General features: G+C 34.9%; 1 protein-coding gene across 6 annotated transcripts in view; it reads right to left on the bottom strand.

Annotated features, from left to right (window-relative positions):
- Window positions 1–20,120, bottom strand: part of LOC143232703 (NGFI-A-binding protein homolog) — a 248,833-nt gene that overhangs the window by 190,803 nt on the left and 37,910 nt on the right. For 4 of the 6 annotated variants that reach the window (XM_076468448.1, XM_076468451.1, XM_076468447.1 and 1 more), the window contains exon 3: window positions 14,686–14,872. The exons of the other annotated variants lie outside the window; for them this stretch is intronic. In XM_076468448.1, the coding sequence (XP_076324563.1) occupies window positions 14,686–14,851 (166 nt within the window). In that variant the 5' untranslated portion in view covers window positions 14,852–14,872. The remainder of the gene's footprint in view (window positions 1–14,685; window positions 14,873–20,120) is intronic. 6 annotated transcript variants of the gene reach the window in all.

The following is a 20,120-nucleotide window of genomic DNA, read 5'->3' on the forward strand; positions in this document are numbered from 1 at the left end:
TGAAGGTGTTTGGAAATGTCGCTTTATTGATCTATATCTCTAAGGGTCTGAATTATTTTTCACTTGTCGATACTTTATCTTACTTTATTAAGAATTTCCTCGTTTTGTTTTAAGCACAAGAAAACTAGGGTTTTAACAAAGCTATTCCTTATGTCTCTTCTTAGACAGCGGCAATTAATAGACGCAACACTTCAGGCGCATTAAAGTTACATCTGTTGCGTCACATAAAGCACTTTAAAATTATCCTTTCATTTAGTGCTTCCTGACAAGTTTGAACTGTTGGCTACTGACACAGCTCTATAAATTACACGATATAGATAAGTTGTAGTGGCAGTATTTATTTCTTGGCTTCAAACATTGGCTTCACTTCAACAACGTGTTAAACGGCGACAACTTCATCATAAAGAATAAAACATCTTGTTTTATTTTGTTAAGACTTTTTAACCCAATTTTACACAGCTATTAATTAATGATTTTGGATAAATGTCAGCCAAAAATTAGTATTAAACGCAACAGAAGTTTTAAGAGAGAAACGTGATCTTCAAATATAAAGATATACTTAATCATTTCACGCGTGAATTGTTGATTGGTTGTTAAGCACAACGTTACACAATAGATTATCTGTGCTCTGCTCACAACGATATCAATCCCCAAATTTTAGCGTTCCAAACCTTCAGACTTGCCTCTGTGCAGCCGGAGAAGGAAGACTTTCAGTAATTCAGAAATGTGGTTTATGCATATAATATTAACCCGAAAGTTTGCAATACGTTCCAAATCCTAATGGTTTATTAATTTTTTATGTAAAATATTTGTTGTTGTTGTTGTTTTTTTTTCGTATTTGTAGCAAAAGTAATAAGGTTGTCTACCGTTGTCCCCATTTTTTTTTTTTTAATTTCGCGCAAAGCTACTCGAGAGCTATCTGCGCTAGCCGTCCCTAATTTAGCAGTGTAAGACTAGAGAGAAGGCAGCTAGTCATCACCACCCACCGCCAACTCTTGGGCTACTCTTTTACCAACGAATAATGGGATTGGCCGACACATTATAATGCCCCTACGGCTGTAAGGGCGAGCATGTTTTGTGCGACGGGGATACGAACCCGCGACCCTCAGATTACGAGTCGCACGCCTTAACCCACCTGGCCATGTCCCCAATTCTAAGCTACTGATCTGAGGGAAAGTAAATCACTCAATTGCACTACCATCCACGCTAGATGGTTTACTGTCACTTTGTAAACGTACCTAAGGTTTGTGGTATTTATCGCACAGATTCGAACTTGGGTCACCAACTGCATATTTCAGGGTTCTACAATTTACTACACGACAATCCGAATCCAACTCATTATTTATCAGATTATTTTAAATAATTCCATTAATTACCACAAGGATTCTTCATATATATTGTCAGTCGTATATTATATAAAAATTAGTCCGTATCAGTTCTTTATACTGAATGTTGTGAAAGGACAAAACACAAAATACTCTTGACGTAACAAGTGGACCTCAACGGTAACCAATAACTTGAAAACTAGCAATAAATATAATGAAAGGCAACTGCCAGAAAATGTTTTGTTTTTTATTTTAAAGGAAGAGTTTTGTTATGTACAAATTGTATCGTTTTTTATACTTACTGTATCTACCATACAAATAACAAGATCTCCGAAAAAAAAATCCGATGGTCTAAAAAAAAAAGACCCGTATTTGAAGCACTTAAACGTATTTAACGTCTTATGTAGTCTCAAGTATACATATTTGACAGCAAAAACAAACGCATGGTCAGGGATTGACAATTCATACACTTGAAGTATGCTTAACCAATCAAGAAATGTGTGTCACACAGATAACAAGTATCAAAAGCATGATTACTATGTTGTGGTGGCAAGAGAAACGAATGTCTGGTAGTCAAAAAAGGGACAGTTAGAATAAGAGTCACAAATAACTTATTTTAAGTAGATTCAACGACAGTCGCTGAAAGTTCGTAAAATGGCATTATCTGACAGAAATTTGACCATTTGGCTACAACTATCAAGATAGTAGAATCACATTTTCATGATCTCACCATAATTTCGGTAAAATTCTTTTTGATGTGCACGCAATAAACATGTATTCAAAGAAAAATAGTATCTACAGTCTATTGACACTGAAGTTCCATGTTAACCTTCACCAGTTCAGATAAAAATTAATAAAATTTACGGAACTGAAATCGATAATTTTTTTTGTTTCAACTGTGTAAAGTAATGCACATGGATTGTGAATAATGAAAGTATAGTATAAAACTGGTTAGTAAACTTCTCCAACTACATAAAATTTAAACATCTTTACAGTATATTGAAACTGTTATTAGTTGTTTTGTCTTTTTTTTTAGCTCAAAGCTACATAAAATGAGAATACAACCCTCTGTAAACTACAGAGAATTGAACCCTAGATTTTAGTGTTGGAAACCCTGAAACATATTGTTGATCCACTGGGGAACAACATTCAAACTTTTCAGAATTCAGTGATAATAAATTACAGGATATTTTCTGAAGACCTTTCGTCTTTTTTCATACTAATACAACATCCAATGATATATCGATTTTTAATGTAATATTTTAAAGGTAAATAATTATACAAAGAAAGGCCTGAAAGTCGCATGTTTAAAAGGAAGTAGTTCTCGCCAGGTAGGTCAATGACGTTACTAGTGACTAAGTCACATACTGCACACACGATTTGGCCAGTTCCCAAGTTCCAAGCGCGTACAAAGAATATCTGGAACTGTTTTCTTTCCAGGAGGTCTCCGTCACCTAGTTTTTTGAGACTTCGTCTATTTGACCACTGACGGTTTTAAATATGTGCCGTATTTACAATCTATTTAATACAATTTATGAAAAATAGGATTGACTTTTTAATGAGTTTGTGATCTGTTCGTGAAAAATATTTTAGCAGGTACTAATACATTTGTGACATTTTGGTCTGTTTTTTCCTGTAAAGAAAGTTTGTTTAACTTCTGTTAAAGTATTTTTTAGCAGCTTACACACACAGAACAATTTTACAGTTACACTATAGAAGCATATTGTTTTTATCACTTCTACACTCGGATGACGATGAAAGTTTTTTCGATTAAACGATTAAATTCTTCATAATTTATTTAAGATAAAAACTTTAAATGTGATTAATGGGTGGTATTTGTAAATTTTGTGAAAACTCGGCCCATCATGACCAGATGGTAAGGGCGCTTGAGTGCGATGTTGCGCATCTTCAAAATGTTGATAGGCATGTGATGGACTACGTTCGTGTTCAGTTGTTACTTGTGCTTAACTTTCGTTCTGTCTATGGCCCGCCATTGCCAAGTGGTTAGGGTGCTTGACTCGTAATCTGAGGGTTATGGTTTCGAATCTCCTTCACACCAAACAAACTCGCTCTTTCAGCCGTGGGGTCATTATAATGTGACGGTCAATCCCACTATTCGTTGATAAAAGAGTAGTCCAAAAGTTGGCGGTGGGTGGTAATGACTAGCTGCCTTCCCTCTAGTCTTACTCAGGTAAATTAGGGACGACTACCGCACATAGCCCTCGTGTAGTTTTGAGCGAAATTAAAAACAAACAATCTGTTAAAACTCATTGTTCACGAAGGTGAGTGTGATAGGCCCCAAGATAAAGAAAGCTCTAGATTTCATAGTTAGCGAGCCAGGTTCGAATGAGTTAGATACTAAAAAAACATATTCCCGGTACTTTGAAGTGTTTTGAAAGCGTCACAGTCCCTTGACGTGGTCGGTAGGGTCCTAATGAGTGACTGCTCTCCCATTGGTCAATAATTCAAAATTAGGAAAGGTGGCAAATAGTCTTAGTTCCCAGAGCACGCTCTTGACAAACAACATAATTGTTCGTCTTGTTTCAACCTTCTTTGTCCCTTCTGCCAGACCTTTACGAACTGACACTTCTGCAATAAATCCTTAACGAAAACATTATTAAATTGTACATGATACTTCCGATCCTTTATAGAAACTGCAATGGTAGTTGCACGTTATAAACACGTATCTATCAGAAAATATTCATGTTTCTATAATCTAGCATGTTCTGAGGACTGTTCTCTTCTTACCCTTCAAGGTTAGGTAGTATATTCACTTTGTACTTTTCCGTTATACCCCCACAATTTAAATAACTTTAATACACACACAATCAACATAGGTACATTTTGTACCAAACTTACTTGTACTATCCACGCTGCTTTAGAGTGAAACCGGTGGATAAAGAAACGATACGCTTGAGTCATAAGTAGAGATATGGGTCAATAACATACCCATATCAATAACAAAAACGGTTGAATAAATTAATCCAACACATGGGGCTTAGTAATATCAATATACGTGAATTCACCAAGCAAGTAATTTACACAATAGTGTGTGTGGGGGATGACAGATATTCATTTTTGTACTATGCTTGAAAAGAAAGCTACTTATGACGGTGTAATGGTATAAAAAATAATAATAACTACAAAAGTATGCCTTGCTGTTAAATACCGGTATGGAAGACAGATACATTATATTTCAGTGTTATATTTAACAATGGCAATTAAAATTCCTAAATTAGAATGGTAGATTTTTATTTATATCCAGTTTCTTCAACACAAAAATGTATATTTTTTCTTATTTCTATACACGTTGATTTATTGTGCGTATCGTGACCTGTCACTGCCTTCTGCGTGTATATAGATTTTCTAAAAGCTCTCAATCTGAAGCATAGAGTATGCTAGTATATTTTCTTGGTGATGACGAAATTGATCACAAGAATTTCTCAAGAAATTCGTAGCACACTTTGGAGAAACGTTATATTAAAACGATTTCGGAGCCTCACCTCCACCCCCATCCCCCATTATAGATGTCGCCAAATTCGTTCATGCTTTATCTGATGGTCACCTTGACAATAGCTTCGTCGTGACGCTGTCATGGCCAAAGCATGCTACTCCTCTCTGATAACGTTCATAAACTATCTAGTGTACGAAGACGGCATTTCTCTGCACCCGTTTCCGCAGTCGAATGACACTTAAATCCGTAGAGGATACGATCGGTGGCATGATTGATATTTCTGCTTATAGAGTAGTATGAATTACAGTTTTATCCTCCCTGCTTGACATATGCGACGGTTAAACAAACTCGTTGGTGAAATAATTTTTGTCGCTTTTACAGACGACGATACTTTTTTACTACATTGCATACTGTCTTTTGCAGCATGTGGATGGTTTTTGCTCTGACATTTGTGCTCCCCTCGATTCCCAACTGTTACAAAATGCTGCATTTTGATTAAAACAGCTGGGGTACGATTTGTTGCGAGTTTCTTTTTGCACTGCACAGATGTTCAAAGTAGATGAACTTAGTCCTTTATTTCCACTGTCTTAGCTACAAAGGATATTCCAGGTTTGGAAAGTTGAACTATCCAATCTGAACGCAACTTCATGATTCAAATGTACAACTTTTCGAGGCCAAAATGAAATGTTACATACCCTTAACTAAAGCGATAAAATTTCAGTAGCACTACAATACCTATTACAAACCAAACAATATCAAAATGTAGTTATGATAGATTCTGTTCCACAACACCCTTATATCGGCTGTGGCTGTCACGTAACTTGGTGATTTGTGTATTGAAAAACAGCTTTAAAATAACACATCCAGTTTTATGTTACCTCCCGTCTTCGTTAAACTGCAGTATAACTTCAAGATCAATCGTTTTATATGTGTATTTATATCTGAGGGTCGCGTGTTCGAATCCCCGTCGCACCAAACATGCTCGCCCTTTCAGCAGTGGGGGGTGTTATAATGTGACAGTCAATCACACTATTTATTGGTAAAAGAGTAGCCCAAGAGTTGGCGGTGGGTGGTGATGACTAGCTGCTTTCCCACTAGTCTTACACTGCTAAATTAGGGACGGCTAGCACAGATAGCCCTCGTGTAGCTTTGCACCAAATTCAAAAAACAAAATGTGCATTTATTAACTTTCAATCTCAAATTGGCTTCTGAAGTCATACTCCATAAAATTCCTTCAAAATAAACCGTTAGTTAATTTATAAACACTTTTATGTTAACTTATTATCAAAACTACTTGAATATGATCATTTATTATTCTAGAAAGTACGTGTACCCGCTGATTGTTTTCATTCTGCTACAAAGATCCTGTAATATAATCTACAGAAGTTTAAATGAGATATACTTGGGAATGAATCACTTATAGCCATTATTTCAAAATTAAGAGAAATCGATTGGGCTATTTCGGTTTATATCATGGATTAGTTGTACAACCAATAATAACAATATACACGTCACTTACTCATACATAAGTATGAAATCCCAGATGGTTTCAGTTGGTTATTCATACGTAAACACAGAATCAAGACAACCCTGTGTTTTGGGCTCTTTATCTTGCATATATATATATATGCAACGAATGTCACCGAATGATTAACATTTTTGTCATACATTAGTGCATTCTTACATAATGAAACTCTTTATTCACAGCTACAAAATACAACGTGAAAACATGCAATGATAATCACACACTTGCATTTTAAACGTCATGAACTAACTATTCAATCAAAGATATACAAAGAACAAAGTAACTTCACGCAGTACCTCTGGAGAAATGACATTTTCAAACTGAGCGGAAAGTACCTCGTGCGCACATAGCCGTTCATATTAGAGTACCCTAGGGCTCAGGTACAGTAGTGTAATTATGAACTTTGGTTCAGAGGGAAGGCTTTTGAAAGGAATAACGAGAAGGAACAAAATACTAGTGAACACGAAACTCAAATACGTAACGATTTTATTTATGATCTCTATTTTCGATAAATATATTTCAACTTTAATATTACAAGCTGTTTATCATAGGAAACCTCGTGAATTCAGAGAGTCTATGATGTCAAATCAAATTTATATTATAATGAACTTGTTAGAAAAAGAATTTCATACTTCTAAGCCTAACGAGAATGGAAAATATATAACTACCAATACGTACCCATAAGGAAATATCACGAATTTAAGATTTTTTTTTTTCAAGTCTAAACTTTAAATTAATAAACAGGCTGTTTCCACTCCTCTTCAATAATAATTTTACAAATTTTGAAACCTTTTTTTCGTTTCCGTTTATAGTATTCTGAAAAACTATTTCATTTTTAGTGTTAACTCTCAGAAACTCTCCATTCATGGTACTTTCTTTAAATTTTTTTTAAATTGCAGGTGAAAATTCCAAAGTTCCCATACAACTTTACTGAGGGCGAGTGACAAAACATATCTGCTTTTGTTTGTTTATAGATATTCGGGGAAAACTAACAGAGAACCAACGCCGATAAGCATAAATTTTTTTCACTACTGACTAGAATGATAACACCTAGTCAGCAGCGCAATACCATTGCGTTACGGAATGGACTATCACGATTATAACGCATCCACAGCTTAAAGTGCAACTAACATCTTTCGGTATCGCACTGATTCGCACATGGCTCTCCAACTCTGAAATCCAGATTTCTGCTAAAATATCAATTTGCATCTTAATCTGACAAAATAGCGAGATTTGGCCATTACCGTTACAAGAATCGCAACTCCAAAGTACGCAGAGCGAGTTTTCTTTTCTTTTTGCATTAGCTACAGTTAGTAATCAATGAATAACGAGCAGGTTTTTATATGTCAACTGATGACATCTTTTGAGGGTTTTATTTTTAGTAGTACAAACCTAGTTTTTGTTGTTGTTTAGTTTGTTTGTTTTGTCTACTAATACAATTTCCTGTATACATGCGAGAATAACACATTTGGCTGCATATTTGTACAAAAATATACTCCCCAGTGGCACAGTTGTTCGTGTGCAGACTTAACAGCGCTAGAAACCGAGTTTCGATCTTTTTGGAGCTGTAAGACAATTTAATTAAATAAACAAAAACAAGAGATTTTCAGCTGTAATATATACAGTCATGTGAAAAAGTTAGGACACCCTATGAAAGCCTGTGTATTTTTGTAACATTTTTGGATATATTGGTATTTAATCTCCTGACTGTTGAAGTGAGAGTGAGCACCATGGTGAGAGCAAAATAGCTGTCTGAGGCCTTCAGAAAGAAACTTGTAGCAGCTTATGAGTCTGGTAAGGGATTTAAAAAGATCCCAAAAGATTTTGAAATCAGCCATTCCACTGTCCGGAAAATAGTTAACAAGTGGAGGGCTTTCAAAACAACTGCCAACATGCCCAGGTCTGGTCATTCAAGCAAGTTCACCCCGAGAGTAGATCGCAAGATGCTAAAAGAGTTCTCCAAACACCCTAACATGTCTTCACGGGACCTATAGCAGGCTCTGGCTACTGTTGATGTGAAAGTGCATGCCTCTACAATCAGAAAGAGACTGCACAAGTTTAACTTGCATGGGAGGTGTGCAAGGAGGAAACCTTTGCTCTCTAAGAGAAACATCAAGGCCAGACTGAAGTTTGCCAGTGAGAATGTAGGCAAAGACCAGGACTTCTGGAATAAATGTCCTTTAGACAGATGAGTCCAAAATTGAATTATTTGGACACCAGAACAGAGGACATATTTGGCGTAAACCAAATACAGCATTCCAGGAAAAGTACCTCATACCAACTGTGAAGCATGGAGGTGGAAGTGTCATGGGTTGGGGCTGCTTTGCTGCAGCAGGACCTGGACAGCTCACGATCATAGAATCCACCATGAATTCTACTGTGTATCAGAGGGTGCTTGAGGATCATGCGAGACCATCTGTAAGAAAAGTAAAGCTGAAGCGGACCTGGAACCTGCAACACGGCAATGACCCAAAACATACCAGTAAATCCACCAAGGACTGGCTGAAAACTAAGAAATGGAGAGTCCTGGAATGGCAGAGTCAAAGCCCAGAACTTAATCCCATTGAGATGCTGTTGGGTGACTTGAAACAAGCTGTACATGCAAGAAACCCGTCAAACATCTCACAGCTGAAAGAATTCTGCATTTAGGAGTGGGGCAAACTTTCTTCAGACCGATGTCAGAGACTGGTAGACGGCTACAAGAAGCGTCTCACTGCAGTTATTTCAGCCAAAGAGGGTAAAACACTAGCTATTAGGTGGTAGGGTGTCCTAACTTTTTCCTCAGTTAGAATGTGCAATTTTGTAGAATTACATTTACAGAAGATCTTGAAAAGTCTTTTCTTCAATTGCAATTGTTTAGTTATATTCCTATAATCTCTCAGTATTTTAAATATTGAGATTAAATATCTATATATCAAAAAATGTTACAAAAATACATAGGCTTTCATATGAGGAGCGTTTCTCACCACAGAAGTGAATAGATTCCTAGCATGTCTATTATATTAAGACAATTCCTCATATAAAATGCGTCTACATTGGATGAGTTGTGGAGAACTCCTCGTTTAAATCAAACGATGTTATTTAAAGTGTATACACCTTAAAAACAATATAATGCACAAATATGTTTATTCTCTTTTTAAAAGTCCCGGCATGGCCAGGTGACTAGGAGCTCTCGACTCGCAATCTGATGGTCGCGGCTTCAAATCTATGCCCCACTAAAGAAGCTCGCCCTTTCAGCTGTGGGGGCGTTATAATGTCACAATCAATCCCACTATTCGTTGGTAAAAAGAGTAGCCTTCCCTCCAATCTGTCACTGCTAAGTTACGGACGGCTATCGCAGATAGTTCTTGAGTAGCTCTCAGTGAAATTCAAACTGTTTGCAAGAATGCGTGTAACATGAAGATAAAGGTACTGTGTCTTGTATACAAACTGCAGAATTCCATATCCCGCTGCTTCAGGTAAACATGAATTCTTTAAACTAAATTTTTAGGACTCGAGCCCTATTGCACCTGCACAAACTGCGTAACAACGAGACTTCGTGCGTACAAATGCTCATGTCTTTCATAAAATAACGTTTCGAATCTTGGTACAATAAAAGTTAACTTTACCTTATGAAATTAAAATACCTTAATTTTCTCCTTTCATATAGTTTTATTTTTTTCAATTGTAAATTAATAAAATTCAGGCTACATACAAGTCAAAGAACGGTAAATGGATTACATTTATTAATTGATTATAATGGTAAATGTATTACTACAATCAATACAACGAAGAGATGTTTCAGAAAATTTTACTTGTATCTTTACCTGTACTAGATTAATTGTTCGTTTGGTCAGGTTTCCAAGATGTGTACTACAATAAATACACACATTTTACACTTCCAATTACGTAGTTTTGATAAGTAGTACACCGTGAAAACACGAGACGAGATCAAAATTGCCGAAATTGCTTGCTTTTGTCATAATCTGCCAGGCGAGCCACATCTTACACGGACTTTTAAGCTCACACTTCAATTAAATTCCAAAAATGTTTCTGTGTTGTTTTTAGAGAGCATGGTATACTTTTTATATTCATTTTCCAATCGTAGGTAATGCAGGATTATTCATGTTTATTATTCTATCATTATTGTGGTATTATTTTGTTTTCTACTTTTATACATAACTTACTTAAACCTTTAGATACAACTGAAAAGTCCTGGCAGTTTATTAATTCTGCTACACAAGAGGATATGTGAAAAAGCACTTATTTGAGAGCAGGAATAAAATTCTGCCAACACTGCACGCAACTGGTTACCGGTTCGTTTTTGGAATTCCAAGTGGAATACAGTTTTGTTGTTGTTTAAGTCTGTATTGTGTAATGCTATTCATTTGTGTATTTCATGCCAACTCAATTTCAATAGTGCACAACTCTTAATATTCCATACACTATGGGGCAATACGAAATTAAAGTTCCTCCATTAACTATTAAGAGGTTTTCGAAACTGAGTAACTTAGTTTAAAATCATATTCTGTTGGGAAAATATGTAGAAAATTAATATGCTTCTTAAACAGGTTTCACGATAATTAATAAGTAATAAATTATGACAGTTGCGTCTCACGTTGAGCATTCCGGGAAAAAAGAACAAATGCAGAATACTTAATTAGATGTGTTAATAAAGCAAATCTTAGAAAAGCAAAAACAACAACAAAACTACAAATCTGATAAAGAAAGTTACATACTATGCCACAAAAATACAGCATCGATAGTCGAACATATACAATTACTACACGAAATGAGAATGCAGACTTTATATAATAAAAACATAATTATTTAAGAATAAGGTATAAACTGCCAACTATTTGTGCAATAAAGGTTATCAGGCCCTGCATAGCCAGGTGGGTTAAGGCGTTCGACTCATAATCCAAGCGTCGCGGGTTCGAATCCCGGTCGCACCATACATGCTCGCCCTTTCACCCGTAGGGGCATTATAATGTGACAGTCAATCCCACTATTCGTTGGTAAAAGAGTAGCCCAAGAGTTGGCGGTGAGTGGTGATGACAAGCTGCCTTCTCTTTTGTCTTACACTGCTAAATTAGGGACGGCTAGCGCAGATAGCCCTTGAGTAGCTTTGCGCAAAATTCAAAAACAAAAAAAATAAACAATAAAGGTTATCTATTATTCATAGTAATCGTGGTTATTTATTAGACTTCTTACAAATATATGAAGAGTTATTTTTAGCATACTTTCCATTACATTATTACTTACAGAATACATAACATTGCAATGTTAGTTTCATTAGAAAATGATATAAAAAATATGTAGTTGTGGCCATTACGTTGTTGCGAGACTTGGCAATACACAGTTTCCTTTGTTCAGGATATCTGTTGTTTTTTTTAAGTGGGTATCAAATTTCGACAGTAATATGCAAATTCTCATACAACCATGAATAGCTTTAAAGCACAACTCAGCTTAACTTGTGTTGGTAAAAATAAATGTTAAGAACATTAATATTTGCTAATAATCTTAGAAATTATTTTTATGTTGATGTAAAAAAGCCTATCACTTGTTCAGTTTGTTTGTTGTTGTTGTTTTCACTGATTGTACGCATATGGCTTTCATACAAGTTTCGAATATGGGTTCGAACTTAAGCTAAATCCAGATACTAAGTGTGTGTTATCCATTTATGCACTAATAGAAAAGCGTAGCAGGAATGACTATTTTAATTGTAATACTGTTAACCAATATCCTTGCGCTGACAAAATTCATTACGACCAGTTCACTAAGGCCTGGCATGGCCTAGCGCGTTAAGGCGTGCGCTTCGTAATCTGAGGGTCGCGGGTTCGCGCCAAACATGCTCGCCCTCCCAGCCGTGGGGGCGTTATAATGTGACGGTCAATCCCACTATTCGTTGGTAAAAGAGTAGCCCAAGAGTTGGCGGTGGGTGGTGATGACTAGCTGCCTTCCCTCTAGTCTTACACTGCTAAATTAAGGACGGCTAGCACAGATAGCCCTCGAGTAGCTTTGTGCGAAATTCCAAAAAAAAAAACAGTTCACTAAATAGTAGTACTACACACACACACACACACACACACTAGTTGTCAGCCTCATTGGATTGATGAGAACATATATTTCTATAAATTGCAGTTCTCATTTATAATAATGGGTTAGTCTCCTAGTGTAAACTTATGTTTCATATTGCTATTCAACCGCTAAGACGTACAAGAAAATCCGAGTGTGTTAACTTCAATTGAAAAGTTAAAACAGACTCAAGCTTTTTTACAGAAACCAATATATATTACACACACACACACACACACACACACACATACATACATACATACATACATATATATATATATACACAAGTCAAATCATGCCCGTAAAAAGGGGTCTACTATAACTTATTCAGTTTAGTTTCAAGTAAAATTGAAACAACATATTATCTCGACTGAAGTATAGTGATGATGAATAAGTGAACTTAAATAATCAGTGAAGTCGATTTATTTGCTAAATAACTCCAGGTACAACGAAAGATAATAATAATAATATCAAAACAACTTACTTTAGACACGTTCTTATTTACCAAATATAACAAACTGTAAACTGAAATATAGATCACAAGTGAGCCAGCCCCCCTGAACTATCCAACTTATATTAAAAAAAAAAAGTCCATCCTATTAGGTACGCTAAACTAGACTGTAGGATTAAAATTATAAGAAAGAAGAATTAGAATAACATAACTGATCGGTAAAGGAGTCTGGTAAGTTTGTAATCAGAAGGGCAAAATTACAGGAACCTGTACAGAATCAGAAGAGCTTAGTAGATCAAGTAAGCGATAAAACTAAAAACAGACATCTTGTCACACGTAAAAAAATGCTAACTCTTTTCCAGTCAGATTTGCATACACAGACCAATATCGTTTTACAACTCTTAAGCACAAGCTTTCTTTAAACTTTCAAGTCAGCGACATATATCTGTCCTAGAAAAGATACACCAACAGTTTCCTTGTTTTATTATTTAAAAATAACAAAACTTCATTGTTTCGATTATACCCAAAATGTAATAAACGAGCTTCGAAAATAACCTTAAGTTATATTAAGTTAATACACGAAACCAGACTTTTTTTTCTCTAAACCTACAATCTTCATGTTTTGAAACATACCGAAAAAGAATATTTATTTTAAACATATCGATCTCGGAGAAAATTTGTAAGGAATAACGAATAACAGAAACTAAGACGTAAAGCACAAATCACAAAATACTCGCATTTTAGTTTTCTTACAATGAGTAGTCTTAACAATGTACTTTCTATAATCTAAGCGATACCGACCTGAACTGGATGTAAGAGCTCGAAATTATCAAACAATCACTAACGGTTTCATTTTTAATGGGCTGTCTTGTTTGCAAATTCACGTAACATAATGTACCCCCAGCTGTCAGCCCAAAATTCAAATAGTTTCGAAAATTGGCCTCGCCAACGTTTCAAATCGTTTTAAGTACCTCAGCCACAACAACTTGCAACTGTTTCGCTTTCACTTATGCATGATAACCATTCCTTAATAGGCAATAGTCTCAAATGCTCTTTTCACTACTTAAATGTTTTATTTTATTTTATTTTTTGTTTGCATTAGTGGGGAAATAAGTTAAAAGTACTTAGATATAAGTGCGAATGAAGAAATTTCTTTGTTATTAAACATAAAGACACACAATGGGCTATCTAAGTCTTCCCGTTGTGGGTATCGAAACCTACTTTTTAGCGTTATAAGCCCTCTAATTTTCTGTTGAGACACCTTGGTACAGAGTAAAGAGATATCGGTAGCTTGTACAGAGGCATACAAAACCTTATAATTTTAAACACAGGAGTCGACAACTGAATATGGTGCAAATAACTTTATTTTCGAAATAAATCTAAAAGCAGTGATGAGAACTTCTCTCCTGTCGTAATACATATTGGAATTAGAATGACGTTCGTATTCATGTTGGCTGAATACGGCTTAGTTGTTAACATACTGGATTGTGGAGCCAAGATTCAATCTCCATTACTGAGAAAATAAAAAGCACTCTGTATTTTAAGGACACCGGTTCATTGTAAGAATGACAATCAAATCCCATCATTCAATCAGATTAACCCAAAAGTTGGCTTTGGATGATGTTTACTAACTACCTTCCTTCCAGTTTATTATTTCTAAATCAGAGACAACTGGTGCAGTTAGCCATTCAGTAGCTCAGAGCGAAACTTAACAAACTAATTAACTAACGTAAAAAGTTATATTTTTACAATTCATTTTTAGTAATAACTGCTATTTATGTCATTGATCAAATAGGTTACTGGAAGCAACACTGAGGACAGGAAAGGATGCTCGTGCAAAACATTCATGCTCTGTAAGAAAGGACTAACTTACTTGTGCCATTTACGTTGCGTGACATCATTCTATTTCCCAGACACCCAGTGGGTACTAGAGGGAGTGGGGTTGGCCCTGTAAGGCCTGGTCCTGGACCAGTGGTGGCTGTGGTGTCGGACGTGGATGGCACGGCACAATGATTCATCAATTCACGAACTTGCTCCATCGGCGGCGTAGCACAGAAGGGCTGAAAAGTGCCCACAAAAAAAGGAAAGAACGCCAGAGTCAGGCACTTGTTTAGGCACTCAAGCAAGGAATAGAAAAGAAAATTTCATGAACAACTAAAAGAAGGGATGCTAGATTTCCCGCTAATTTTGAAATTTCGAGCTTATTTGCACATCTTAAAATATTTCCAGTAAAAGAAAAAGAAGGAAGTATATCGTAACATGCTACTGTCACTGTCATCAACAAACCTCCTTAAGTAAAAAAAAAAAAAAAAAGTTGTTTAATTAACAGTAGCCTTACAAGACTTGTTCCACTTCAAACAAAAACTAAGACTTCTCACTTATCCCATCACTCAGCTAACTTCTGCTAAGTTGTACTTTTTCCGTATAGAATCATGCAACATTTCAAATGTACCATCTTTTTTTATTTGTTGAATGTGACGGCGAACAAAAGGTTTACGACACAAATCTGACTTCTAGTTGAAATTTTGTCAGTGTCGATAATATTTACATAAACTTAGAACCACGAGTTATGTTGCACTAGATTGAAAAATGTCCCTGATCTTGGTGCGAACAGAAGTTCTTAGAGCAGAGAACAGCCGTAAAACGATTGTACGTCAGCCTACGGAGAGTTGAAGAGAAAGACTGACTGAAATAGCGAGCTGAGCTTGTAACGTCCTACGGGTAGCGGCTCTCTCTTTTGACTGGCTGTCTCACAAATGGCTAGTAAATTGCACTTCACTCTCGAGATGCTACATACGTGCATGTATCAATAATGAATATATTCTCTGGTATTCATCACAGGTGAAGACAATAAAATAAGCTCTATATTGTGCTCCTGTGAGAGATTTTTAATAGCCAAAAACTAAGGGAAAATAAAGCTTAGTTACATTAACAGAGTTTATTAACTCTGAAATAACAAAGAAAACGAAGATGTTTAAAATCGAAAATCTGTATTTAACAAAGACGAAAAGTATCTGTTAAAAAAAAAAAACAGCACAAAACTGAAGTTCAAATCGGAAACGAAACATGTGAACTGAGGTAAATTAATGGCTCGGTATTATCAGTTGGTTAAGGATCTTCGACTCGCAATCTGAAGGTCACGGGTTCGAATCCCAGTAACACTAAATATATTCGCCTTTTCAGACGTGAGGGCATTATAATGTTACGGTCAATCTCACTATTCGTTAGTAAAAGAGTAGCCCAAGCGTTGGTGGTGGTGATTAGTCGCCTTCCCTCTCGTCTTTCACTGCTTAATTAGGGAAGGCTAGCACAGATAGCCCTCGAGTAGCTTTCCTCAAAATCCAAAAACAAAAAAGGTAAGTTAATCTATTATATTATAATATTACAAAGCAAAGACGAGACAACGAAAAATTAGCATAAATATTTAAGATTACACTTTTAACATACCGTCTTCCATTAGTTAATATATTCGTACACATAAATTAATAAAAATTATCTCTGCAAGAGAAAGAGCCATCAAAGGCTATACTCAGAATACAAAAACGTAAAATAATAAAAATTGACCCTCAATGTAAAGTTAACAAGTAACCCTAAAACTTGTACACACATAGTTCATTGATCATTTGTGAAATTCGAACAAAGCTACTCAAGGGATACCTGGGCTAGCCAACTCTAAATTTGAACTGGTAGACTGAAGGAAAAGCAAATAGTCAACTGTATACAACACTGACTCTTGGGGAACTGTAATCGAATAGGAGATTGTGGCCGTCACACTTATAACACAATCTCAAAATGCGAGATTGTTTTTTGTTTTGCTTTTTACTTATGGTAATGGGATAAGAGCAATGAAACCTCGGTTTCACAGTCCGGTACGCTAATTACCCAATCCTAGTATACAAATCAATTCAGAAAATAAACGGTTTTCATTCAAAGCTATAAATCTACATATATTTGCTCCGTAAATTTCTTTTATTGTCTTATTAATGATAAGAACCAAGTTCAGGGTGGTTAACAGATTTCATAGCATTACTAAGAATCACGCAGAACATCAATAAAAATGATGCAAAAAATCTGGGGATAGGGAATTTTATTATTATTATTAACAGTTTCAGTACTGACATTCACAATGGCTATTGGAAATATTAATATAAAACAAATGTGCAATTAACGAAAAACAAAACGAAGCTACACGCACATAGAGAAATAAAGATATGTAGAGCGTATTTATTACATGACTGTAAACGTTATGCAAATGTTATTTTGTACTAGAGCCTCTTAAATGTATTGGTGAAATCTTATTTATTACCAAGACTTTCTTAATACCTTTAATTTATGGAAATTTTCCAAGAAGTGAAATTAAAACAAAAATAAATTTTACAAAAGACAGCTCCCTCTAGAATAAGATTACTCTTAACCTTGCTAAGCCATATGACATTATACATGAATACAGTATTTATTTATTTAGATTTTAAAAACATTTTGTTAAGAAGTGTATGTTTAGTTCTCTACTACAACTAACTCAAGCCCATCCTACATCTACATGACGCGCAAGAGCCAGTGATTAAATCCGATTCCTATAGGCGGCAAAACAAATTTGACAAAACTCCATCAACTGAGGACACCTTATTTACCTGGTTAATTGTAACCAATGAATTCAACACTGAAACAGTAACTTTTTACCAGGTATAAAAATAAGACATGTGCTCCAGTACACACTGGAGTCCCTGTTCCACTGTCTATGCCAGCCCATCACACGTAAATCCCAAGCTAACCACTGATGCCCACTATACAACTGGGTAAACTGGAATAATAGGGGTGATACATCTTTCTCAAGGACATAACATGTCACGAGAAAGCTATGAATTCAAAACCTTCAGGCTAATAGTCCTAAGCAATAGTTACTGGGCCATGGAGTCCTTCCCTCTCCAGTGTAATATTATGCATCAATTCAAAGTCTGAGGTTTTCTTATATTCACTTTATTTTATTGTAGCGGATAGTATGGTTAACAAATAAATATTGATAAAAAATATCACAGCTCCTTTAATACTTTGGTATGCATCTTATTAATTAAATTTATGCTTTTAGCAATAATATAAAGTCATACACTATTGTATGTTTGTTATCATACAAATTTACTTCATTTAGGAACATCACACCATCGTATATATGCTGCATTATTTTATTATAAAGTACGATAGTACTTAATAGTGATCGTGATTAAACAAAATGGCGGCCATAAAAATCGCTCATTAAAACCACCTTCAAAGTAACTAAATATTAAACAGGACTGGCTAAGCAAAAATAAAACTCAATATCCTTATAAATCAGCCTAAATCGATAGATATACGTGTTTATGGTTTATCTAAAAACATCTATCTCTCAATACTCGATTTGCAGTTTTCAAAGATATGTATTTAAGTATTAAATCTAGTTAGCTGCATGAGCCGAATCACAAAGGGTAAAAGCTCAAACTAATTAATAAAAAAAATATTTCTCTCTCTCTCTCTCTTTACTTCAAAAATAAATTTGTTGTGAAATATAGTAAATGTGCTTTTATCCATTTCAGGTCTTAATGGCAAATAAAACCAATTATGATTGTGTTGTTGTTTAGGTAAAACATCTATAGATAAAAACTGAAAATTACCGCTCCAATGTTTAGTATTGTTCTCTTTATAAACATTTTATATCTTAATATGAGTACTGTACGTAAATGGCAAACAAAATTTATTAGCTAAGATAAACCCAAATTTTCATATTTATAATGATACATGTTGAATCAAACGGTATAACTTTACGAAATAAATGCGGTTAGTACGTGCAATGAAAAGGTATTTCATTAGACGAAAAATGTTAATACTCTCTTTACACGTGAGTTGCTAGGTGATTATTGTTTGTTGAATTACGTGTAAAATCAATAATAATTCACGCTAACTGTTCCTAATTTAAGTAATAAAGTAGAGGGAAGGCAGACAGTCAACACTGCTCATTTTTAAATCGTGGACTATTCTAATCGCATGGGATTCGACTATCTCTTTTGATCTAACGAAAAAAAACGACCAATTAATGCGTTTCATAGGTTATAAAATCTTAAGATCACCAAAAATATTATATTCAATAGCTTATGTTGATGATTCTCTCTCTCTTTTTTTAACCACACCTAATTAGTGTTAAAGTTTCTGGTTTTAACAAACAAATATTGGTAATGATTTGTTCTGTTTGTTTGAGGTTAAACAAAGCTACAGAATAGGCTTGTGCTCTACCAACCATGGGTATCGAAGTCTGTCTTCTAGCATTAAGTCCGGAGACATACCGCTGTGCCATTGGAGGAAAGGGCGTTGTTAATGAAGAGAGCAAGACAACAATAATAATAAACCAGGTTATCTTTTCATTGCAATCAATATTATATATATAAAATATATTACACATATGGGGCAGCATGTGGACAATACCTTCAGATTCAAACGTACTTTTGTGTAACAGTTTTAAACGTTTCACTTCAATAATTTTTTTTCAAATATCACTTAAATCAAGGCTCGAATTTTACTGTTAAGCTCATTTGCAAAATATTGCCAGCGCTTCTAAAACTACTTGCTAAAAAGTTAAGCTCTTGCAGCATATTTACGCGACCAACTGGGTAATCATGTTTTACAGTAAAAATGTACTCGGACTAAGGTTAATGATGAAATTCATATCACATTTTCAATATTTTTTCAACTTTTAAATAATTGAAATCTGTTAACATGGTTCTCAGTAGCATTAACACTGACAGAACAAACTGAAAGCATTGAGACTAAAATGTTCAAAATTCCTAACAAATAACAAGTTACAAATTAGCGCTAAAAAATTATAAAAAAAATGTTTAAATGACTCAGTTTTTGTTTTTTGTCGTTGTTGAACACTTGTTGATAGTTTGAACAGAGGTTTTCCACTGTCACTAGGTGGATTCAGGAGGTCAGTTAAGTGTCTAGAATTTGCACATAGAAAATACCGATGACGTAGTACACATTCTGCACACGACTTGAAAGGGTTCGGTAATTGAATTTTGTGTTATTTGCAAATATACAGTGGCGGAAAATTACAATCAGCAAACCTTCTCAATCGCATTATAAAAAAAAAAAAAGACTTAAACTGCGTGTTTGCAAATGTGAAACTTTAACCCTGTAAATGTTAAAATTAATTAATATTTTCTTTCATTCTAACCTATATTTGTTAAGTATATTTATATTAATAATTTTTCCAATGTCCATTATAGAATATATAGAGAAAACTATTTGATTAAAATTAGTTCGAAATAAAGTCTTAATATT

The sequence above is a fragment of the Tachypleus tridentatus genome, chromosome 11 (assembly GCF_004210375.1).
Source record: "Tachypleus tridentatus isolate NWPU-2018 chromosome 11, ASM421037v1, whole genome shotgun sequence".
Taxonomy (NCBI): Eukaryota; Metazoa; Arthropoda; class Merostomata; order Xiphosura; family Limulidae; genus Tachypleus; species Tachypleus tridentatus.